This window comes from Lepisma saccharinum, chromosome 7 (genome assembly GCF_977018435.1).
Source record: "Lepisma saccharinum chromosome 7, izLepSacc3.1, whole genome shotgun sequence".
Classification (NCBI taxonomy): Eukaryota; Metazoa; Arthropoda; class Insecta; order Zygentoma; family Lepismatidae; genus Lepisma; species Lepisma saccharinum.
The window spans coordinates 16410344-16437168 of NC_139235.1; the positions used below are offsets into that span (position 1 = coordinate 16410344).

Below are 26825 nucleotides of genomic sequence, written 5' to 3' on the forward strand. Positions count from 1 at the left end.
CTTGTAATAATAAGGATTTTAATTTTCGGCTAATCATATTTGCCACGCACACATCTCATCGCTTGGCCTAAATACCTAATATTAATTAACTGAACACGAATGCACTGCACGCTATCTCTTTGCTTTTTTATCGAGAAACTAACAAAAACAGCAAACACTCGGAAACCACAGATAAAAAAAACCTCCCCTTTGCAAACTCACAGATTATCTTCACATGGTCAAACTTTGTTCTGATTGGCTGTTCCACAGAATCCAGTCGAGGAAAGCCAGTAGGAATTAGAACATGTCCTATTCCTCCAAACCAGTCAAGCAGCCAACCAGGCAACCTTCACATCCGGGCATGTACCTAGTTCATCGCCAACTACTGGAATCCAGTTCCGTGTGATTCGGCCTTGAGAAAGTGCAGCGAACTAGACGGAGCTATTAAATATGCGCCAGAAGCGAATGAAAGTAGCTTCCGGAAGTTGTTTGATTTTCATTTTTTTTTAGTGTGGAATTGTAGCATCTGGTTCGGTTACCTCAATTACTCATTATACGAACAATTACTCATTATACGTACAATTACGCATTATATGTACAATTACTCATTATATGTACAATTACTCATTATACGAGTCTTGCAGTTTCGTTCATTACCCTCTTCACCATGTAAGAGACCACTTCGCGCAAAAGCACCACGACGAGTGCGTCTGGTAAGAGATTCTCAACGCTTCACCACACGAGCCAAACCCCTGCTGCACAATTTCTTTCTTTTGTGTCCGAATCTCCACTCCAGTTTCTGCTGCTCCCTCTCGCTGCAGACAGAGGCCCTAACGCCTAACTACCGGAGCAAGGACAAAGCTCAAGGGGTTCTGCAGCCTCTTAACTTCCAACATCCGGAGGAGCGCAGAGAATCGTGAGTAGTTTGCGGGAGACTCTTCCCTACCAGATCCGGTGGCCCTAAACACGTCTAACTTCTTGTTAGGGGGAATGAAGCTAATACCGCGTGAAGATGTTTAGCGTTTACGTCAGTTCGGGGAGCAGGGAAAGGCGATGCTTACAAAGACCAATGCCTTCTGGCAAGGGTGTCTTGTTGCAACTTAGCTGTCTTGAGATCGCACAAGAGGGACACGTTGTACAGGGTGTCTGAAAAGTCACCCAAACGAGACTTTGAATGTACGTAACTTTTGTGCACTTCTGTTCACATAAAGTGGCACACTCGTTTGAGTTAAATTTCAGCTTTGGTGCCGGTCGAGTGTGGCAGTACTCCTGAAGTAAATGGTCGATAAACAGCACCCTGCTGTGTTGCTTGCACTAAAGTTTTTCAGCGCATGCAGGGAATTTTCTCACTTAATGCAATGCAGTGCCCAATTTTTCATTCGAACGGCAGGAAAAAGTTTGGGGAAAAAATGGAACGCCATCCACTCCTTTCTGCTTTCAAATAAATGTTATGACATGCGGTCTTTAAGTGGAGTAACCTTACGAGACAATATTAGAAGTGAAGAAGAAATCTGAAACGAATGGAAGGTTGAAGCAAAGGTGGAATAAATTCAAATATATCAGTAAAAGTGGAATCGACATGTTCTGAGGATGCCAGATAGCCGTTAGCCTAGATTTCTTTAATTACAGGCCAAATGAAGAGGAAATTTGGAAAGACCATTTCACCGATGGAATGATCAATTTTTGTAGTCGCAGAACGGACTTTGGTTACCCAAACCTGAAAGAGGAAGAAAAAGAAGACGACATGAACCTTGCATTGGGTATTAATTTTGTGCAAGGGTCGTTCAAGGTTGACCAAGACTTTCGTACGTAAAATATTAATGAATCAATGTAACGCTGCATAACTTCGGCAGGACAGGCCATGATTCCTTCCGAGTAACCATGATCTTTTGCACGCATTTGGCGCATGCGCAGTAGTGTAAACAAATATGGCGGCAAGTAGTGTATCTGTTGCTGTGGAACAGCGGTGTATAATGAAATTTCTCGTGATGGAGAAGGTGAAAGCTGCTGAAATTTGGCCTAGACTGCAAGCACAGTATGGTGAACAAATACTGTCACTGGCAAGAGTGTACGAATGGTGTCAAAAGTTCAGTGAAGGGCGGAAGTTGGGAAGTTGGTAGCATATTAACCGCACGGACACGTTCGCCCAACTGCAGTCACTCCGGTGAATATCGCGCGTGTTGAGCAAGTTATCCTTGAAAACCGGCGAGTAACAGTGCGTGACATAGCGCATACAGTCAATATCAGTGTTGTACGTGGGGCCGTTCGGACGAAAAGACCTAGAATGTTGTCGAAACATGTAATTCTTCTCCATGACAATGCCAGGCCACACACGGCCCATTTGACTCAAATAACACTGGCCAACTTGCACTGTGAGGTTTTACCACACAGTCCTTACCGTTCACATTTAGCCCCCAGTGATTTCCACTTGTTTGGGGCTCTTGAAGAGCATTTGGGCGGGACGCACTTCCAGACAGATGAGGAACTCAAGAACGCTGTCCTGCAGTGGTTACGACCTACTTCTTTCTACGCCAAAGGCATCACGGAACTTCCACAACAATGGCAAAGGTGTCTGGATGTTCAAACTGACATAGTTTGGTGCTTCTGTGTATGTATATTTCCTGTCTGGAAATGAAAGACTTGGTCAACCTTGAACGATGCTTGTATATGTGGATATCTTCTAAACATTAGAGAAAATGATGTTATACATGAACGTTCAGTATGGGGGAAAAGTTACTAAATTGTGTACAAAAGTTTTGTAAGAAGGAAAGAAAAACCTGGATAAAAGACAGATATGTAGTCGCTTACAATAATTTTCTATGTGTATCTATGGTCCCTGCGGGTATCGAATTGATAAAACAAAAAACAATTATGGCTTGTATGAACTTGCAGACGATCTATAGGATTAATTATAACTTATTCACAAAATCATATGTTTTGTTATTCAAATTACGGGGTGCACTGGTAACATTGGTTGTGTCGGAGAGCAGATGTGTCCGATGTATGACTATGTTAATCAATCTCCAGATTAAAGTAAATAGTTGAAATTTATCGTAGAAACGGATAGTTCATTTCTTCATTCTGCACTCACCCAACCAGCTAATGAAGGATGTTTTTAAAAAGTATTATCTTTTGCTTAGATACACTCAAACCTCAAACAATCAATTGGTTACCAGACCGGAAATGGTGTTTCAAGAGGGGAAATCATGAAGGTTAGTAATGTATATGATGAAGACTGGTCATTAGGTTTGCCTGTCTGAGATTTTTGTTATCTTACGGAATAAGCAATTTTTGTCCCATTAAACAAATCACCGCCACCGCAATATTTCAAATCGAGCAAACTCAGCAAGTCCGGAGTCTTCCCGGAGTTTTGGGTGCATGTATTCCGGTCGGAAGAAACCTTACCGAGCGAATTCAATCAGCGTGAGTGAAATTTCCTGCCCACCTGAAAGACCTCGCAGGATTCCTGCCGCGGATGGAAACTATAGAAAATGATTCCATTGTTCCCGCCAGCAGAATTTAATTGTTGGACCGCGATTTGTTGTTAGTTGGAGAGCAGCGCCACCTGGGACAAAGGATTCTGGGAGCGCCATTCAGCGAACCTCGAGAGCCCCATTGAGGGACGCCAGGAGCGAGTGTGTCAGCGCGGGAGAATGGGAAGACAAGGTAGGGAAACATTGAGTCAGTTCCCATCGATCCCTCGCGACAGAAAGGGGGCAGAGACGCGTGAAGTCGCTCTAATATGGAGCCTCCGCTCCCCCTGTCCCCATTGTCGTAACGATCGGCCGCGTCGCGATCATAAAACCGTCAAGTTGCTTGTTCGCGTTCCCCTCTAATGACTTTCCTTATCATTCTCCTGCTATTTTGGCGATACTTGTCCCTGGGAATAACATTAAAACCGGGAATAAAAACCGAGTTATCGAAGACCCGGGCCAATAATTATCGGGCGGCCGCTTCGGTACTCTTTCCAAAATAATGTTTTCCAGATATTTCCCAAAACTTTCCTCCTACTTACCCAGCTTTCTCTTTCCGTCTTGAAAATCAGAAACTCATTCCGCGATCTTAAACTTTTGTGATCGATATTTTGCAGAGAAATACATACACAATAAATAGATCGTTGACCTAAGAGAGAAAAATCTGTGTGTTTTTCTTTCCCTCATCTTGCGTCGGTTGTCCACAGCCATGGTGTCAGATTTGTTGAGAGAGCGGCACTCTCAGATCGACCAGTCCGCCTCTGTTACCACATCCAGCAAGGAATAACACCTGGGTAAATAAGTATAGGGTTACCATATTCTGTGAAGTGACAGAGGACATTATATTTAAAAAAAAAAAAAAAAGTTTTCAGAAAATTAAATGCATTACACATACATTACATTTCTACATTACCATGCTTGTTTATGCTTTATTTCGACTATTTATTGCAACTTTGAAATCAATCCTAGGTGTAACTTTGCGGGGGCAGGAGAGGGCTGTTTCACATGAAAATTTCCAAATAAATGGTACTTTTGTTAACCTCCTGGAACGTGATGAGCAAGGTAACGAGCAGTGGCGAAGCGTAGAGTTCCTAGCAGGGTAGGCACAGAAGTGTGATAATTTCCATTAGTTGCTTAAATCTGTAAAAAGAAAGGGAGGGGGGCTATGTCATCGAGAGTGGTTCAATGTCTCTCCAGACCGCTTCTTTACTTGCCAGTGGCGTGACGTTTTCAAAAGTGTTGTTACCGGCCATCAGCACGATAATTATGTCTTAGACGTTCTCCCCCACCCACCAGATGTCATCGATCTAGATTTCTGTTCACTTCTGTTTTTTTATTTGTTTGTATTTTTTGAACCCCTGATTTATGCACGCAACTCCAGAAAGAACTACCAATCATGAGACATCGCGAAAATCCAACGAATAGTGCTCGAGCCCTGTTGTCAATTCTTCATCACTTTTTTCTAAATTTATGTATTTATTTTGCAATTGAGGTGAAAAGGGCTAGAAGAACCCCATAATTTTCGGGTCAGTCTGACGTTTGTGCCGTGAGCAGACGACAGAATTCCGCACTTTCAGCGACTGTCAGTTTGGTATGTTCTATTGCTGCCAACTTAGTTTTTGTAGCAAGTCTTCCTCGCACCGAGGAAAACACCATTGTTATCTGTTGTCTAACTAAAGGAATGGTTGTAGTTAATTCCAGTCTTGGCTTTCTAGATAAATGAATTTCTGACACCTGTATGTGCAAGTAAACATAATTTAAATTTTGAATATTTTCGTCTCATTTGTTCTGATCTATGCTAATCGTGACGATGAGAATGTATGGAGAATGAATTAAAGATGACCAGGAAACATTGACATGACCACAATTAGGTCACCTGGCTTCGTAACGTGTTAGGATGACGACTACGGGGCTTTGAAGAAAAAAACATAAGTAAAGGTGACCTCTCTCATTCAGTGTGTATACTTCGCATCCTAGTTTGTTCTACCCCTTGTGTTAGTAGACACCCTTACGTGATAACAGAACATAGGATCCTTGATTGGGACCCGGCAACACGACAGGTTACTATGTAACATATAAACAGGTTATAATAAATGTAGTTGCTTGAGAGAATAGAATCCCAATTTTAGGCGCAATTTAGCTCTTTTCTGCCAATCCAATGTGACAACACTGGCATGTTCCGCCAGACCTGAAACAGACATGGCCCGCGCAATAACCCCATAACCCTCTTTGTCCCAAACCCAAAAAAAGTCTTCCCTTGCATTGTACTTTATTTGGCCGCCCTCTACTCTTGTTATCCCTTCAGGGTAAACGAAACTGCCTACCTCTTCGCTTGTGTCGGCTGCATAAAAAAATGTCTGCTTGTAATATTTATTCAACGACAGTGTTAACGCATTAAATAACGTTTCAACAACTTTGAATTTTTTTAAATATTTTGCTGTCACTTGCCACTGCTACTTGCAAAGGAAAATATACTTGAAAACATTTTAGAAATGATTGTTATAAGAAGGAAACATGAAAGACCAAAAGTGGGTCCTACCTTACCGATGATTACTTCTTCACTCAATTAAGAACTCGATTGTTCTTGTTGTTCTTGCATTTCAGTTCAGCACTTCTTGCATAAATCTGATCGCTGCACACGACACCAATCACAAAGAAAGCTCTACCGCCACGAACCTCGCGCTCCGAGCCAAGCGCCAAGCTCCCTTCTAGCGTCGTGAGTAGGAGGCAAGTTTTCCCAGAGGGTGAACGAGAGGGGAATCCCCGTTCACGATAAAAACAAATTATTCTATTCCCAGTGAAAGTAAAACTACTTTGTAAATATAAGGCGTAACTATCATTTTAATTTACGTAATTTGGTATGAAGACTTACTTTACAAATATAAGTTCTTTGGACTTTCTGTTTACGCTACGGTGTTGGGTGAATCGACAAGACCATCAGCACTCTGACCAGTAAACGAAGTCAGAACTACAGTACTCCGTAATTTTCAATTTCACTTACACTTGTCGATGAAAGGAAGGAAAACCTAAGTTTCGTACAAAATATGGAGAATGTACAATGAAATAGAAGTCTCTCTGCACGAACACAGGCTAATGTTTATAAAAAATGCCGGTACACCACAAATTTCCAACCCTGGCGGAAATGCAGTGTTGCTGATATGCTGTTCGTCCTAGTGGGTAACACCGCGAGGCCGGCCTCAGGAGCACGTTATAAGCATACGTACAGTACTCGTAAGATTAGGCTTCCCGCATGTACGACCGTAGGACGGAATGTGAAGAGAAGAGGCCCCAGCAAATGTGCCTCGCTCCGTGGAAAGTTCGTATACTGGACAGGGTTAGAATTTTTTTGTAATTATCATAAATGAAAATTCCAAACTTTTCCATTGCATTACATATGTTTTGACGAAATAAGTAAATACACATTTAAAAGAGTAATGGCGTGGGTAGGCCCGGCCTCCTGGCCTCATAGGACGCTTCGCCACTGGTAACGAGTTATTTAGGAAAATAATCCTGGATGATTCTTATGGGCTTGAAACCTTTTTGATTCTTCCTCCTTCCCCCTTCCCCAAGTTATGCTCCAAGTTCAATTCCCCCACTGAAAGTTAGGTCCCTAATTGCGCCTATGTAATGTAACTTGAAGAACATGAGAAATCACCCTAAATCAACTGGACGTTATGCGATACCACGTTCAATTGAATGTGTGTGTGTGTGTGACGAGTGAATGAAACTAATAAAGAATGACATTACTATGAATGTTGAATCAGAAATAATTTGGTTGTCCTTACAATAATTGGCTAACATAGTGCAAGGGATCAACATTCTTAACGTAACATAAAATAACTTTTATAGTACAGGGTTATTCAAAAAGAAAGAGCAGATTTCAAATGTTTATTTCTCACGAACTGTAAAGGATAGAAACACGTGTCATACATCAATGGATAGAGGAAGGTTCAAAGTTTTAAATCCTGCCTATTAGTTCCATTCAATACACATCGAATTGTTGTAGCTATCAATTGAATAACTAGGGACCAGTTAGTTCGTGTGTGGCAAGAAATGGAGTACCGTCTCATGTTTGTCGGGCAACACATGGTGCTCATGTTGAGTACATACATTAAAACTTTCAACAATAACATTTTGAACCTTCCTCTATCCATTGATGTATGGCACGTGTTTCTATCTTTTATAGTTCGTGAGAAATAAACATTTGAAATCTGCTCTATGTTTTTTAATAACCCTGTATATTGAACGAAATCATTTCTACGTTACATCAAATGTTTAGAAGGTTTGTGCTCTGAACACTCGTTAAAGACGAAGAATGTTCTGCATTTCAGTTACAATGGTTCTTTATTAGCGTGATGTGTCTTCTCTCGTCTTCAATTGAACAATTTATTTTTTGTCGTTGGTGGAGATAGAACCTATGACAATAGAAGGCCTAGGCAACGGCTAAGAATTGAAGAAGGAATAATGAAAAATATTAAATGAGCATACCTAAATTTTTAATCCCACAATGTAATGTTACTCTAATGTTAGATGTTTGAAAGAAGTTTAAAACTTGTTAAATCTTTGGTCGTCGTATAATAACCGGGATTTAATGCAACCTGCTTCTCCCTTGTATGATTGCCTAAAGCATTAAGGCAACTAATTATGTCGCTAGTTCCTCGTTGATCTATGGAAAACTTTGAGAAGAAAATTCTGCTAGGGATTGAACTTTACGTGAGTCCTTTCTGAAGCACTCAGATAATATCTTATGAAAGGAATATCTTCATTTTCATGCAGAAAATTTAGTATTTTAAAATCAAAAAGTTTGAAGTACAAGATCAATAGTGTAAAAAAGGGAATGCCTTCGTCATAATTTACTAAATCATTACAAACACTAGAGTAGGCAGAATTCATTTTCGTAAGGGGTTGGAATTTTAAAGTTAGATGTTACATAGCTGCTTTCTTGCACAACAAAATATTTCAATTACGATTTTTAATCTCTTTGGGTTTTCCCGAGATCTTTACTGATTTCATTTGAAAGCATTGATTTTCTCAAAATTTCGATGACCCCCGTCCCTCCTGCCTGTGCACGTAATGAAAAGTATATTTGTATCTTCTTGTAGTTACTTTCTTTGGGTCATTTTTCTGAGATTCAGTATTTCTCACTGTCTAAAATAAATTCCCTTTAACATATACAATAAGATTCCAACATGGCGCGGAAGATTCTTGTAGAGATGATCGTCTCCGCTGATTTGGTAGATACGGCACGGTCCTGAAATGAAACGTCGTTAGGGAGAGGAACTCCCCTCTTCTGACCTTAGCGTAGCACCGATATTGAAAGTACAACTTGGAGACAACAACTGTTTACTCTATAACTTTTGGACTACAACTGAGAGCTGGATCTGTTATCGCGATCTATTTAAGGGGGATTCAAATTTCCGATCGTTAAAGCCGTTGAGCCAGTTCCAACCTGTCGTTAACCGTACTTTTTGTATAAGGCTGACGTTGCGCTATTCCAAGTAATTTCCTGTCGATTCCAGTGCCAGCGGAGTTTTGAAATCCACTGAAGATAGCCGGTGTATTATGCTTGTAATGAGTCACTTCCATCGCCTCAGCCGGACCCCTTGGCAAAATGATTAGCCTATTGTGCTATGACGCCAGGGGTCCCGGGTTCGAGTCACGCCGTGATACGATATATTTTCATCATATTTGTACTTATGTACCATATATCTATAATTCCGCCAATATATATTTTTAAATTTTCCTGATTAGTACTCGTAAATTGGAAACATTCCTGATGAAATTGTTTTCTTCTGTGTAAGATTTTTGTGCAAGTTGAAATGCATGTGTTGTAAACGTTTCCGAGGGAAGCATTCACTGAGCTACTCACATCGGAAAGTAACGGTGCTAAACATATAAGTTCTTAATTAATAATAATGTTTACTTCTATCAACATTACTACAAGTATCGTGTTATATCCAAACACTGAAAGTGTGTACTGAATAAAGTTACTTGTAAGACTTGAACCAATTACATTTCAAGGACTGTTATTAAAGCTATGAGAGACAGTTTTGCACCATATGGACATTTATTTACATAACGTCGAAATGTAATCTGCTACGAAACAAACCACAGAGGCAAAAGAGAGCATGAATTCCTCCCCATGTTGGAAGTGGAACCGGTTTTTAAATGTTGATCATTAAGCCAGATGCGATCTGTGAAAAATATGACGAATAAGTACAAGGATCCCATATAGCCTATTCCTAATGGAGCGGCAACTTCAAATTACGTCTAATCAAATGGTCATTTCGACTTTTCCATCCGGAAATGAAATCTTAAGCCTGTTCTCTTTCCGTTACTATGTTTTTCTATTTGATATTCCCAAGATACTCCCATAAGCGTAATCCTAAGTTTTATTCCCCTCCTACGACCATCCAGCGCACAGATCTCTCTCTACCCAGCTCGTCGCGGGGAAAGGTTTGGGAGGGAGGACCAGTTTAAGGTCCTCGCGTCTGACCGGACACAAACTGTTCTTCCTGCCCTTAAAGGAGATATCAGAGCGAAGTGACACGCGGGACTGAGATTTCACACCGAAGTTGCATGCGACAAACCCACCTTGCCCTCCAATGTCTAACAAATATATGCCGGCCCCTGTGGCGGAGTGGTTAGCATATCGCGCTACGACGCCAGGGATCCCGGTCTCGAATCCTGGCCTGGGGCATGGATATTTGTGAGTGTCCATTCATCAATTTCATCATATCATCACTCATCCCAGTCTTCGCAAATTAGTCAACAGTGGCACAAAAGGCGAAGTAAAATAAAGCAAATCAAATCATATACAGGGTGACTGGTATTTAGATGTATTCCCTGAAAGGGGTTAAAGTAGAGACAATTTGCAATAAATTTGACCATATGATACCCCGTCCGAAAATTAGTAGTTTCCGAGATAATCGAATTTCTATTGTTTTTTTAAAATATGACAATTTTCCACATAAAGAGGTGAATTGAGAAAAAACTGCTCATTGTATTGAACGTATTTCAGCGTTTTCTGATAGCTAACAAATAAGTGGTTCGTTGAAAAACAAAGTTTTTCCCAAATAACAATCACATGTAAGTAACGGGTGGGTCTAAACTTACAAGTGATGATAAAGAAATGCACTCTTCGTTTACTTGGCAACGTATTAATAACAAAAATAGTATGACACGAAGCGTACAAATTACTAAAATTACTTATTTGTGTCATCAGCTATCCAACAAGGTACAAATGTTACTAACATTCACATTTCTGTACAAGAAATAATATTTCATTCATCTTCATTTGAATGGAATCAATGAACAATACAATTAAAGAACATTACACGTCTTGCTCAAAGTGGTCACCTCCGTTACGAATGCAGGCACGCAGGTTTTTACGGACATTTGTTCTCTTAACTCGTGATGTGATGGTGTCTTTGATGTGTTGACCAGCTGTTAAGATCCTCTCCCTGAGTTCTTCTTGCGAGTTTACCGGTGTCTTGTAAACTAATTCTTTCATGTGGCTCCAAATGTAAAAGTCGCAAGGAGTCAAATCGATCTGGGGATCGAGCTGGGCAGTCATCATGCTGATAAATCATGTCACGTCTTGTAGCTAGAGGCACATCCTCCCACAACATTGCCATCCCGTTCCTCAAAAAATGTTCATAAGTGATGCCATTTAAGATTTGGGGCAGGAAAAATGGTTCGATAAACTGATTGTTGATGACGCCCATCCATACTTCTGCCTGGGCGTGCGACAGTGGCTGGATGAAAATTACCTAAAGAAATGGATTAGCCGAGGCGGCCCGATTCCCTGGCCGGCTCCATCCCCCGATTTGACGCCTTGCGACTTTTACATTTCGAGCCACATGACAAGACACCGGTAAACTCGCAAGAAGAGCTCAGGGAGAGGATCTTAACAGCTGGTCAACACATCAAGGATACCATCATATCACGAGTTAAGAGAACAAATGTCCGTAAAAACCTGCATTCGTAACGGAGGTGCCCACTTTAAGCAAGACGTGTAATGTTCTTTAATTGTATTGTTCATTGATTCCATTCTCATAAAGATTTGATTTGATTTGATTTAGTTTATTTTACTTCGCGTTTTGTGCCTCTTGGCTAATTTGCGAAGATGGGGATGATTGATGAAATGATGAAATGATGAATGGACATTCACAAACAACCAAGCCCGACCAGGATTCGAACCCGGGACCCTTGGCCACATAAAGATGAATGAAATATTATTTCTTGTACAGAAATGTGAATGTTAGCAACATTTGTACCTTGTTGGATAGCTGATGACACAAGGAAGTAATTTTAGTAATTTGTACGCTTCGTGTCATACCATTTTTGTTATTAATACGTTGCCAAGTAAACGAAGAGTGCATTTTTTTTTATCATCACTTGTAACTTTAGACCCACCCGTTACTTACATGTGATTGTTATTTGGGAAAAACCTTTTTTTTCTTCAACGAACCACTTATTTGTTAGTTATCTATCAGAATACGCTGAAATAATTTCCATACAATGAGCAGTTTTTTCTCAATTCACCTTTTTATGTGGAAAATTGTCATCTTTTAAAAAGAAAACAATAAAAATTCGATTATCTCGAAAACTATTAATTTTCGGACGGGGTATCATATGGTCAAATTTATTGCAAATTGTCTCTACTTTAACCCCTTTCAGGGAATACATCTAATTACCAGTCACCCTGTATACAGGGTGTCATTTTAATGGCGCCCACGGACCACAGATTCGTATACAGGACATCAAAGCAAACAACTTGTTAGTTTGTTTACATATTTTCACATGGCCATATCTTCGTTCCTATGTGCAGTAGATGCATAAAACCACCGGCGTTGTGTTTCTCTGCGTGTGCTCTTTTATATTATGCATGTTTTTGTATATCGTTCCATTTAAAAAATATATGACTTTGCTCCAGATGCCCCATTTGTCGATATTTTTCGACCCACCCCATACCTCCGATTTACGAGCCCCATTCGATATTATTGTTTCCCGCAAACCTCACATCGCTACTGTTTCTGGTTTCTTCGCTATTTCAGGTGGTACTTTTAGGTGCCTCACGCGGTATATATATATATATATATATACCGCGTGAGTATATATATATATTCAATGAACATGCGTAAGCAGCAGTCCGAGGATACAAAACATTCACTCTGAGAAAACTTCTCACTCCGAGTGACATGCAAGCGACACATGCAGCTCGTCATGCCACTTCGGTACAAAAGGTTGCATTTATTTCTGTAGGTTCGTTTCCAAGTGACAAGCCTCGATTGTGGTTTTCATCCCAAAGCTCTCCAAGTTTCATATCTGCAGATTCCACAACAGTTCTACCACTAATAATTATTTTTCTTCCTTTCAGATTCGTGATTGGCCAGTATGTGACCGTTAATGGTGACGTCATCAGCCTCGTTAACATAAGCAGTGTGAAAGTGGAGGATGGGGGAGAATACTCCTGCACGGCGGAGAACAGGGCCGGGAAATCCAGCCACTCTGCTAGACTCAACGTTTACGGTAATTAATAAAATTGATTAGATCATTGGGTGCCCAGAGGGAAGGTTCATAAAAAAGTCATAGGAATTGGGGGAACAAGAAAAGTAGAACTCTAATAATATAAGTAATAAATTATTTTAAGATATACTTTTTATAGTTAATCTATCCCTTCTCTTATCTTCGTACAAAAATGAGGAATTGGTTGATTTTTTATTGAGATTATTTGTTTAATTCCGTGCTTTTACCTGTTACTTTTGGCTTATTGGTACTTTTTGTATTTCTTAAGTTCTTAATTTCATTTTTAGCATTTTGTAAGGTTGCTGAACAGCATTTCATTCCATCTCGGTTAATTCGTGTATTTTAGTCGTGTTGCTTCTCTCAAAATTCTGCAATGCAAAATACTCAACTTCTAATTTGACTCGGGTGCATAATAAGAGAGAAAGAGAAAAGACAAACAAAGAGAGAGAAAGAGAAAAGACAGAGAAAAGAGGAAAAGACAAAGAGAGAAAGAAAAAATACAGAAAATGAAAAGACAAAGAGAGAGAAGAGAAAAAGAGAAAAGAAAACACAAAATGAGAAAGAAAAGCAGAGAGAAAAGGCAAAGAGAGAAATTGAAAAGACAAGACAGAGAAAAGGGAATAAAAATCCGAGAGAGAAAGAGAAAAGATAATGAGAGAGAAGGATAAAGAAAAAGAGAGAACGAAAGATATAGTGAAATGAAACAAGAAAGAGAAAGAATAGGGAAATAAAGGGAGAGAGAGAAGGAGAAGCCCTATTCTTGTCTTCTATCGCAGTTAACGAGAGAGAGATGGAAGAAAAATCGGGATGCGAATAAAACATGGAGTATTGCTTATATTAATGTTGTTTTTTTATTTAGCTTCCATTTTCCAGTTTCATTGTTAGCCTATCACATTTTTACTAAAAATACTTGTTACAAAAAATATTTGGTTTGTATATGTTTTTTTCTTTATCTTTTCATCTCGTGTCTTTGCCTCCAATATCAAATTTCTGCTTTCTAACAAATCATTGGTCACACTTATCTGTCACAGTGAAAATTCGTGAATGTTGTGACATATAGAAATTGTTTCTCAGGTTTGAGCTGCCCCACTTAAACTCTCTTTCTTTTCGTCTTATGTCTTACATCTTAATTCGAACGAAAATCGTTTCGAGAAAGGAACATTTATTATTTTTTCTTTCTAGGAATGCCTTTCGTTCGACCAATACCGAAAGTCACTGCGGTTGCTGGGGAAACGCTCGTTCTGAAGTGTCCCGTCGCTGGATTTCCTATTGAAACTATTCGCTGGGAAAGAGGTAAGTCATATTTGTCTATGTTGAAGAACATATTGGAATTCCCAAACTTTGATCAACGAATATATCTGTAGATCTCACCTTAAAGCAGTGTTACTATACTTTGTCCCGGAAATCTCTGGAGCAAACGAACGAAAAGAAATCCTCTGCGCAAGTAGGACTCTCTCGACCAATGACTGTTTGAGATGGAAAGGGATTGAATGGAGCGGGCAACGAGGCAGCAGCTTCAAGCCGTTTGTACAGTAGGATCCATGAGTATTACCGTGCAAATTGTCCATCACCATGTTCGTGCACTTTATTTGACCCAATAAGAGCTGTAAGAATTAAAAGAAAACTCAAAACATTCTGTTGATAACTTCTGCCCCAGCGTACATAAAAATCCCTCGCTTAAAAAACACAGGATGTGAGAGAAAAAAATAATGAAAATAGTCATGGAGAATTTGCACTGTAATACTCATGGATCCCACTGTACGAGTCCTTACTGTCTTCCTCCGTCCACTCGCTTTTTCCTCATCTCTACACTGTGTGTGTGTGTGTGTGTGTGTGTCATAGATTAAATTACAGCACGTTCGACTGCTATTTGGAACTATATCCACTATCATAAAAAGAATATGCATTAGTGATAATGGATCAACAACAGAGGATAGGCCATTTCACTAATAACATCAAAGTTACGTAGAAATTTTCAGCGAAAAATGCAGGCTCGACCCTAATTCAGGTCTGTAGACATACCGTGCCATTGCTCTAACCACTGAGCTACCGAGCCGGACTGGCCTCGCCTGATCTTTCGCTGTCGCTGTTTTACCTGCGTCGATTCCACGATCTCGATTCTACGCAGGTAAAACAGCGACAGCGAAAGATCAGGAGAGACCAGGCCGGTTCGGTAGCTCAGTAGTTGTAGCAATGGCACGATATGTCTAGAGACTCGGGTTCGAGTCCTGGTCGAGCCTGTCGCTGAAAATTTCTGCGTAGTACATCTCCTGTATGTGCCTAATCTTCAACATCAATGTTGTTAAAATGAAGAGACGTGTTCCTTTGATTCGTATTTGCAGAGGCTTCGGAAATAATGCATCTTTGATGGTGTAGTGGTAACGTCGGTACCTTGTAATCAACGGGTCCCTGCCGACCTTCGTGGAGTAGTGCTTAGTACACAGTACTGCGACGCCACGGGTCCCAGGTTCGAATCCCGGCCTCTAAATGGGTGTTCTTTGTGAGTCCTTCTGACAATCAACATAAATCTACTGTGACTGAAAATAAATTTGTGTGTGAAATATATAATTTTAGGTCTGCATCCATTCTCCACGAGAGGGCTGTGCCCCCCCCCCCCTTTTTGCTCCCTTCCGAACGTTCATGCCAGTAGTGTTCCGCTTCTATTCTCTCTATGAGAAAGTGTAATTCGTGTCTGAATAGAAGTTTGTGTACAAGAAAGACAGGGAACAATATCCGACTAAGCCTGTGTTCCCGCATGACAGCAATTATAACTTTGATGAGAAGTTAACAAAGCTTCCTTTCAGTTTTTGAACAACTAGCAGAACTTACCCATTCTCAGATTACAAAGAGCTAATTAGTACGATTAAAGGGTTCTCAAACCTACAGGTCGTTCTGCACTGAATCAGGTTTACATTAGGGAGTCTATAATGTTCGAGTGCTCTTCGAATGTCAGTGAAATGAAAAGTACATTGAATCTGTTTCAACAATGCAACTTTGTCTATATTTTTTTGTCATCATTGAGGGTAATGACCTCAACTTCGACCTGTGTTAATGTTTCAAAGAGGCGTTAGTAGCATCCAGATTTGTACGGTTGTACAGTAGTTATTATATAATCTCGATTGGTATTTGACGGGCAAGGACGTTTCCATACTATACTCCGTCCCTGGAATCTTTGGAGCGCGCGGACGAAAATAAGTCTCTGCCCAAGTGCTGACTCGAGAGGGATCTACCAATAAAAGTCGTGAGAGAGGAAATGACCAGCCGTTTGCAGCAGCACTCACTGCTATGCTCCGCAGGTTCGATTTCTACCTATCTCTTGCGTTATGCACGGCCTCGCTCCACAGATCCCATGGACAGAGTATACGAGAAATGTGATCTACGTACCTCCAAACGAATAAAGTTGACGAAATCAGCTTTTGCCAATCGGGACTGGACCTAGAGTTTAATGTGGAATCCGAACCACTATGTGCCTGCAGCGGGTATCGAACCCGGGACAGATAATGGACAGAGCAACGACGTTACTCTGGGAGCTCTTTGTAAAACCGTTGGACCAGAGTACAATAAACAAATAAACAATGTGTTATTTTAAAATAGAACTTCAGACGCGAAGTAGGGTGCAATTGTTTTAAAGGTTAATTAACTGTTTTCCCGAATGATTTCTCAGTTGTGTTTGTTCCATAGTTGACAAATGGTCTACTATACCCTGGCCCAGATAACTGTGGAGCAAGGCCGCCGCGCATGGCGTCAGAGAAGTGAAGTGAAGGAAATCGAGTAGACAGAGCGAAGCAGTACACGCTGCTGGGAAGGCTGGTAACTACAGTCGCTTTCCACCCACCCTTCACGCAATTCCATTCCTCTCACGTGTTCATTGGTGGAGCCGTCTCGCGTCACTACTTGCGCAGACTTCTTTTAGTTTGCCTGCTCCACAGTTAAATGGGTCAGAGTATAGTGCTGAAAGTATCCAAACACTAGCACAAGACGGGTGTCATTGATGAAATAAAGGTGGAATCATTACATTAATGCAAAACTTTTGTTTTCCGCATACAGTGATGGAATTTGAAAATTTCTATTTTCTGTATTTACTTCTTTTATCCTTTTCTTTCGTTCTTCTCACTTCCTTTCTTTTCACCTTTTCTTTATTCCCTTATTTTCTTTTTCCTTTCCTTGCGTTCTCTTTCTCCTTATTTATTTCCACCTTTTCCTCTTTTCACTATTTCTTTTCACCTTTCCTTTCGTTCTTTCTTTCTTTATTTTCACCTTTCTCTTTTTGTCTATTTCATGCTTTCTTTCCTTTTTATTTCGTTCTTTCTCTCTATCAACTCATTACTTCCTTTCCTGTGCTTCACAAAGACCGATTATTTATCAATGGAAGAATGAAATTTTCCTGTATGACAATAAGGAATAGTATTTGCATTTTGTTATTTAGGACAATTTCTGACCTCCACGCTAGGGTATCACCTTGTAATGTGAGGTCCCCGATTTGATACTTGTAGCAGCTGGCATATTATTATTCACATATGCATTTTAATTGTTCATTCATCATGGCAGTTTACTTATTTCGAGTAAAAAAACATGAACGTAACAAACCTGTTCTCATATGCAAATACCCTCCAACAAGCAGACACATTTTTTAAGTGAAAGTCTATTTTTGTCGCTCTCTCACATGGAAACTAATTCCATGTAGGAAGTACTCACTTTGATTTCATTACCGCAATACGCAATCTGAGCTCTGGAATTATTAATGTGTTCAATCGATCGAATTAGAGGCTTGTGGAAAGTTAACAATGCATGGACTCCATGATGAAAATCGAATTCATGTTTTATGCAGGTCCCACATTCTTCTACTATTCCCAAATGCGTATCTCGTTTGTCAAATTATGGTAATCAAATGTGGTACAGTAATCATATGATGTTAATGTTTCTTTGATACGTCTGTCCCCGTGGTGGATTGGTTAGCACAGCGCGCTACGACATCAGGGTTCCCGGGTTCGAGTCCTGGCCTGGGCATTATCAATTTCATCATCACTTACGCGAATCAGCAGAAATGCGAAGTAAAATAAACCAGACCAATCAATCTGTGAATATTTCTTTCACAGAACCAATCTTCCAGACGGAATGGGTATCATTCCTCATTACAAAGCGAGCGGTTAATGTAGCGGATCTTGTGGAAGCTGTGGACGTTTCAATGTGTTCATTCCTACCAATTTCGTCAATTCATTCTCATCACGATTAAACTAAAATAAGGATTAGGTGCACTGAAGATTATTGACTTAAAGTGTGCTTTTATCAATATTAAGATTGTGTATGATACATTACATGTATCATATTTATGTTTTAGCATAAATGTGCATGTATTTATATTGTATGTATCTGTATGAAAGAGCTGAATAGATACTTGGATAGACAGACCAGACTGTCGAGGATCTGGAATCTGGACACACGGCCAGTATAATCCTCCGTGGGGCTGTCCTTTCCGATTTGTGATAGTCCTTTCATCCATTTCATCTCATCATCATTCATCCTCATCTTCGCAATTAGCAAGAAAGGCAGATAAGCGATCAAATCAAATAAATTCAAAATCAAATCGCAGAGAGAGAGAGAGAGAGAGAGGGAGTTTCCTTGCAATTCTTTTCCACGTTTCTTCTGTTCATAAATCTGACTTCACCACTGAATTCCTGGTGAAATTCTAGCCCAAAACCATACCACACATGCACCCCTTCTCATTTAAAGAAATGAAGTTGGATCCATGATGGCGGTCACCAAGATAGTTTTCCCCTGCGCCTAACATAAAGTTATTACTACCATAACCAATTGCTGAAATCTACACTCCCTTTCACTTTATAAAGGGTGGTCAGAGACTTTCGACTCACCCTGTAGTTGTATTTTCTATGGTCGTTTGTCCGAGTTAGCTCTACTGTAGTGCAGTGTTCAGCAGTGTGCTTACTGAAGAGAAACTTGACGAAACCTCGGCTTGGAAAACTACCAAATGCACTTGAGTTGATGTGTTACTTACATCCAATTTCGCCGGCAAGCGACCTACTTCCAGGCGCTACACGAGCCTCATTCTAGCGGCACAATAAGCAAATGAAGGCATTGTAAAATAAAACAAAACAACTCGTAATTTCCAGTCTGTTATTTATCACCTTGTACGTACAGAGTAACTTGGAATTATTTTTATAAGATTTTCTGCAGTCAGATGATAGGTATCATAAGCAATTTCTTTTGTATACTGCTCATTAGGATGTTTTAAGTGTCGTACTGAAGACTTGGATGCGATTGGCCGGAAGGATAATCTCGGGTAGAAAGATTTGCACACAGTTTCTACTAATTTATTAAATTTATTAACTATATGTTTTAAGTCACTTTTCCTCCTCTTGGATTAATAGCTTCGATGAGGAAACAATGATGAGCTAATGGAATGGGCGATGAGACAAATGTCTTGGTCAGGGTTCGATCCTGGGATCACAGACCGCAGCACGTTAAGATCAAAACACCGCCACGAAATCTAGCAATATCCTTGCATAAATTACACAATATATGGGACATTTTCTGGGCATTTACAATCACACAACCTTTCCCCTGTAAGATTGATTGGATTGATTTGTTGTTTTAAGTCCACTTTATGCACAGTAAGGCTAATCGGGACTGGACCTACAGTTTAAAGTGGGATCCGAATCACTATGTGCCTCTACTGGGAATCGAACCCGGGACCCCTTGATTACAAGGCGACGATGCTACCTCTGCGCCATCGGGGAGGCCTTTTCCCTGTAAGAGATCGTAAATGAATGGTGTCCTATATCAACACTTAGTTGTAAGTTTCTTATGTCCAGATTTTTTTGATGGATACAATACATCAAAAAATACAATATGTTCTTGCAGGTGGAAGGGAACTGCCAGAAGACTTGCGACAGAAGGTGTATGACAATGGCACCCTGGTCATCGAACGAGTCCACTCCTCCACAGATGCAGGGGTCTACACGTGCTCAGCGATAAACAAGCAAGGCCATAGTTCCCGCCGAAGTGGAGAGGTTGCCGTCATTGGTAATCACTTACATATCACTATCTTGCATTAAGCTTTTTAACTACAATTGTGCAGTACTTTAAGTTTTCAACAACTTTTGTTTATACTTGAATATGTTTATAATATTCCAATGGTGAGCTTTCAAAGAATGAAATTTTTCATAAAGATATTTTTGTGTTAAGTTATAATATTTTTCAATGTTACATAAGAAAGCATTGTTTGCGTAGCTTATGTGAAAATTTTGAATATAAATATAACTTTTCTTGTAGAAATGATAGAATATTTAAATTTTTGTTATTAGATTAAAAATACTTTTATACATATTCGATTAATTATGATAGTAATTTCATTTATCGATTGCATTTGCAACTTTTAACATATGCAAATGCAGTCTTTGGTTTGATCTACTCCCAAGTGAATTCACAAAGCAACAGACAGGATACTGATACCTTCCACTTATACTATATACGGGTTATTTTTTAAGTAAGGTCCGTTCTGTAATAAAAACGAAGTAAGTAAACGTTTTTCAAAAAGCTATTTATTTCCTAAATTTACATACACTACTCTATTTTTACACACAATTTCCTTGAAAGTATAATCATTTATCGTAACGAACTATGAGTTTTTGGATACCCTCCTCATAGAACTCTCCCGCCTGTGATGATTGCCAGTTAGTAGTAGTCGCTAGGCGCAAGGTCTGTTTGTGAATTGCGCGTGCGCGTGGGAATGAGTGCGCGCGCAGGCTCCCGGCATTCGTTGAGCAGCATCCGACGCCATTTGCATTCACGGCGTCAGTCTGTACGCTTCGTTAAAATGTTTAAGAAAATCGAGCGCCCCGCCAACTGTGAAATACGGTCAGTCATCCGATTCTTAACAGCAACAAACATGAAACCTACGGATATTCATCTCCAGATATGTGAAGTTTACGGAGACAATGCAATGAGTGACAGTAAAGTGCGAAAATGTGAGAGATTGTTCAAGGAAGGTCGGGAAAACGTCCATGACGAATCGCGCGCTGGTCGGCCATCTGTAATCACTGACGAGTTGGTGCAGGCAGTTGACACCCACATTCACGAAGACAGGAGATTCACAATTTCCAACTTGTCATCGGAATTCCCACAAATGTCAAGGTCAGTTTTGTTTAAAATTGTATCTGAGAACTTGCAGTTCAAGAAATTGTGCTGTCGATGGGTTCCTAAACTGCTGAGTGAGGAACACAAAAAAAGATTGGCAAGTGCTTTAACATTTTTGACCCTCTACAACGAGGAAGGTGATGCATTTTTGAATCGTGTCGTCACAGGAGATGAGACATGGGTGTCCCATGTGACTCCTGAGTCAAAAAAACAATCGATGGAGTAGCGACACACATCATCGCTTGTCAAAGTGAAAGCAAAACAGACACTTTCTAAGCGCAAGATCATGGCAACTGTGTTTTAGGCCAGGCAGGGTGTTTTGTTAGTGGACTTTTTGCCGCAAGGAACAACAATTAACTCAACTTCCTACTGTAAGACCCTAAGAAAAGCAATCCAAAACAAACTGCGTGGAATGAAGTCAGCCGGTGTCGTAGTGATTCATGACAATGCAAGGCCACATGCTGCGGCTTGCACTCAAGATCTGATCGAATATTTTGGCTGGGAGTATGGGATTATCTTCCATACAGTCCAGACCTTGCGCCTAGCTACTACCACCTCTTCCGCCATCTGAATACCTTCCTGGACGGCAAGCGTTTAGACACTGATGAAGTAAAAACGGCCGTGAGTAACTGGCTATCATCATTCATCACAGCGTCAGAGTTCTATGAAGAGGGTATCCAAAAACTCGTGGTTCGTTACGATAAATGTTTAAACTGGGAAGGAAATTATGTAGAAAAATATAGAAGTGTATGGAAATTCAGAAAATAATTGTTATTTAAAAAAACAAAAACATTTACTTACTTCGTTTTTATTGCAAAACGGATCTTGCTTAAAAAATAACCCTGGTGTTTAGATAGTTTTACGCAGAGGCGTAACTTTGGGGCGAGGAGGAAGGGGCCACTCACTCTCGAAAGTGTTCAAGTTAATTAAGATTTACAAGTTTAGGGTATTTTGATAACCTCCTGTGACCTAGGTTCACGTTCTGCCCCCCCCCCCCCAATTTAGACCCAAAGCTACGCTTCTGGTTTTACAAAGTACTTATTACAAATGATAAGATGTTAGATACTTTATTATATTGTTATAGATAAAATGAAATCAAAATTAAAAAGTTATATATTTAAAGATAAACTAGAAACGAAATAACAAAATTCAAGTTACAACAATACATCTTGTAGGAATCCAATATTTTACAGGCAACTCAGATAATTACATATTACTTATAAATTTATTAATCGGTACATAATATCTCGATTTGTTCATAATTAATGTCAGACTTACTGAATCTTCAATATGAACTAAGCATATTGTTTATATTTTTACAAAAGATTATTTGTTAGTGTTATAAAACGTATTGTGTTAATGTGATTAAATGTTTGTAAAACAAAACGAAGTGATTCTGTTTACGATCTCACGAGCAGGTAATGTCTATTTCTCAATGCACTAAGTCTCTCTGAATTTGGCAATATCTGCTTAAGAAAGTAATACAGTTGAAATCATCATATTAAAAACTTAAAGTAATATTATTATTTTTTAATTCTCTTTCTTATTTGAACGAATGTCTACCACACGTATTGAACTAACATCCAGAACTTCTTTGAATGTACGTTAATGCTTTGGTAAGAGCGTATGATTATTCCAGCACTCTAATATAACAATTCTTTTTACATATCCAGGTGAGTTTAATTTTATTATATACGACATTATAAATATGAATATGTTTTCAATTATTTCATAAGAGTGCACTCGATATATTTTTTAACTTTTTAGTATAAATAAATAAATATACTTCTCATATCACAGAATCCTTTCAAACATAAGATTTCCACATTTTTTCGTTTCATTGCATTAAGTGATGACTATAATGAAATTTCTATCTATATAATTTTAATAATATGTGGACTGAAAAAATGTATTACCGATGTATGCGAGGCATATTTTAGTCATGTCATAACTTTGAGGTATAAAATAGCAGAAACTCGGTATTTCCAGTGCATATACGTGTTGAATTAAAGTTATTCATTATTTAATGCATAACTTTGCAGAATTACGATTGTTCTTTTGTATATTGATCTTGCCGTTTGACATTTAAATGAAGCTTTCTTCACAGGTATCTTCTAAAGATCAAGAGATTTTTTACCATAATTTGTTGACAGATGAATAAATTTCCGCTTGTTTCAGTTCCTCCGAAAATAAGTCCGTTTTATGTCGATAAAGACCTGCACCTCGGGGAACGCATGACGATGATATGCACGGTGACAAAGGGGGACCGACCGCTGTCCATCAGCTGGCTGAAGGACGACCAACCTCTGCTCCCCACGCAAGGGATATCCATTACCCCCATGGACGAGTTCAATAGCATTCTGTTGATTAAACGTTTGTCTCCAGAGCACAACGGGAACTACACGTGCGTAGCGAGGAACGCAGCGGCCGCCGTAACGCACACGCAGCAATTGATGGTCAACGGTAATGATATCAACGCTTAGCTAAATGTTTTGTATACATTTTTATTCTTCACGTTTTTTTTTCTTTCTCTCATGTTTACTCTTCGCTCTTCCAGTTCCTCCTAAAATTGAGCCCTTTTCATTCCAAGACGGTGTCACTGAAGGCATGCGTACTCGGGTGGTGTGTGGTGTGAGCCAGGGAGATCGTCCACTAACTATTGAGTGGCTGAAAGACGGCGGAAGGATAGATCCCAATCTAGGGGTCAATCTGACCGCTCCTGAACCTTACGCTAGTCTTCTCACTATTTCTAGTGTCACAGCCGCACACGCTGGCGAGTACTCTTGCATAGCGAGAAATTCTGCCTCAGAGGTGAGGTACACAGCCAAGCTGCAGGTGAAAGGTAAAACCTTCAACTGGTTGTTTCCTTTTATATCTTTCCTCCCCCCCAAAGCCCCCCTACCTTCTTGACATGTTTGTAGCCAGATACCACCATGTGATGTGCGTTTTACTTTACTTTGGCACTTGGATATGCATCCGTCCATGATGACTTTGGCGGCTTAAGGTTTGTTTCATAAGGTAAATCCTTTGCACAAAAGTACTACCACTCTCTTCTTAATGTCAAAGTGGCTTCTGATGCATGAATGTTTTTTTTATTAATGAATGGAAATAAAACTTTTATGTGTTGTCTATTTGTTTCTACTCTCTAGCATTTCCTACTTAATTGGTTAGTCCTATTGTCTTTTACATGATTAATGATGTATAGCTTCTTATATGATTTATTTTGTGCTGTGAAAAGCTTTGTGTTACATACAGACTCAAAGTACCTTTGCATTTTGTCTTATCCTCACGTTATTAATACAATTTCTTCAGAATTCTAATCTATTATCTTGCTTAATGTTAATGTATGGTCTGAAATTGGTCTAAAACTACAGTTACCAATATTTATAATGTTTTCAACATGTTGAAAAATATTCAATAAACTGAAGTTTAGTTTAAAACATGCAGTTGTTTTCATAATCATGTCTTTATATTATTAGGATATCTAAAGTTAGGAAAAGTTAGATGGTTGGACTATGTGACACATACAGAGAAATAAAGAAGTTACAGGATCTATGTAGCAAGGCTTCTATTAGCTTCAAACTATAAATTACTCTCGTCGCTAATATTAATTCCAACTAAACACGGCAGCAGAAAAATACTTCATTGTGTAACTTCTCTATTACCAACGATTTCCTTCAAGTTCAACAAGAAAATAAGTATTTGCACTAACATAATTAACGTGAAGTGATCTATATTGCCACTATTTCTTGCTTAAGACGGATCCCTGTCAACCCAGTTTCCAATATTACTCAATTAATATCTTCTCATAAGAGAGGCCTTGCAATTTCAAGTGAAATGAAGCTCAACATGCTGCGAGAGGGCAAGGGATTTCCTGAAACTCTTTGCCTATCTGGTTTAAAGGGAAATAATTCTAAAAAATCGCTACAGTAACATTGTTAAATTACAATTTTGGTTGTGGCGTACCTGTATGAATGAATAGTCTGAAGTGAAAATATATTGTTTTCATAACGCTGATAATTTTTAATGTCGTGGTTTTAGAATAGCGGTTCATATTCCAGAGTCCAAAGTCTAAAAGAAATAAGATATATTTCGACACCAAACATATTTCTATAATGTTCTATAGTATATTACTGTACATATGCTTGTAACGTCTCTCTGATGGGGATCTTAGAGAAAAAAAATGGATAAAGCTACCTTGCCGATACACAGAACACTTCTAGACAGTGTATAGAGGTTTTATTTCATGTAAACTCTTTAAAAATGAATGAAAGCAAAGTGTGCGAACATACATTATCGTGAAGTAGAATTACGCCAAGTGAAAAGTGACTTTCTAATGGATGAATTCGGGTCTTTCTAGCAGAACGTTTACCATTTATATTTCAGGTTCATTACAAGATATAATAAATCAGCTCTAATGTATTCCACGCTGAAGACCAAATACCCTTTTTAAATATTGGCGCAATATCTTCCCGTTTTCCTGTATTGTACACGATAAAGTAAAATGTAATCGTCGAGTGGAGAAAAAGACAAATGCCTTATATCCGCCCTCAAAATTAAGGAATAAATAAATAAAACTGGGTGTAAATCATAATTCTCAGCGAAATAGATACTTGTAAGTTTCTAATGATGACCTTTTTGACGAGTTTATTCCTTATTGGTGGATGAATTGTTCCTCTATATTTGAAAACAAAATTAGAATTGCTTATATTTGACAACAACTAATCAGATAAGCTCCGTATATTTATACAAATTAAAGCCCTATTAGACATAATACTACGTTTATATGTGCAATAACATCTCTACGTTCTGGAAGTTTTATTCGAACATATATATTTAATTTCCACGGTGAACGATTTGCAATTGCCTTAGTTTAATGCAGTGCGTTCATTTTTGTTGTGACCCGAGATCGCGCTTGACTGCAGATGACGCGGATGTCGGCATTTTCGACCCGTTTATTTTTACTCACATATCTTTAGCATGCAGACAATTATATTTATATTTCATAACGAGTACCAACCTGTATGTAAACATTAGGCGTCAATATCTGCATCTACACTTTCCTGTAACTCTACCTTATTACAACAAAGTTATTAAGTCTCATACTAAGAGAAACATAATGATGATTTAGAAACAAAAACTATGGAGTTAGTTCAGTTTTATTATTGTGCACCAATTAGTAAATATAATATTGTTGTATTAAATCCTCTAATGACCAATGTGTTGCTTTCGCATGCTGCATGTAATGTCAAGAGATCCTAAAAATAGACAATACTTCTGTCGGAGACAGCTAAGACATATTTCTCTATGAAACCGTAACTTTTATCTTACCCCTTTTAAGCTTTGCAAGCTAGTGTGTAATTTAATATTCAATATGACGTGCAATATGTATGATTATTTTTGAAACTATTAACAATGTGTTCTTTTCTGAATTCAGTTCCTCCTCGGTGGATTGTTGAGCCGGGGGATAGCAATGTTGCCAGAAACAAACATTTATTGATAAGCTGCCAAGCTGAAGGAGTTCCGACACCAAATATATTGTGGAAGAAAGCGACTGGTAAGTTTATTCACAATAACGCTATTTGGAAATTAATTAATTCAAGAACCAGAGTAAATGATTGATTTTCTTGATGGTGAGACAAGAGCTAACTTGCCACGCATCTTGGAACGTTCCGAATGTCAGGGTTA

General features: G+C 39.1%; 1 protein-coding gene across 4 annotated transcripts in view; it reads left to right on the top strand.

Moving 5' to 3' along the window:
* Positions 1 to 26825, top strand: part of LOC145989744 (cell adhesion molecule Dscam2-like) — a 363117-nt gene that overhangs the window by 259244 nt on the left and 77048 nt on the right. For 3 of the 4 annotated variants that reach the window (XR_014441890.1, XM_083125027.1, XM_083125029.1), the window contains exons 7-11: positions 12835 to 12986; positions 14166 to 14276; positions 19863 to 20024; positions 23316 to 23600; positions 26575 to 26694. Coding sequence is in view for 3 of the 4 variants with exons in the window: in XM_083125027.1 (XP_082981153.1) it covers positions 12835 to 12986; positions 14166 to 14276; positions 19863 to 20024; positions 23316 to 23600; positions 26575 to 26694 (830 nt within the window). In the remaining variant the exon portion in view is untranslated. Of the gene's footprint in view, positions 1 to 12834; positions 12987 to 14165; positions 14277 to 19862; positions 20025 to 23315; positions 23601 to 23694; positions 23980 to 26574; positions 26695 to 26825 lie in introns of all 4 variants that reach the window. The other variant, XM_083125028.1, reaches the window with a different exon arrangement.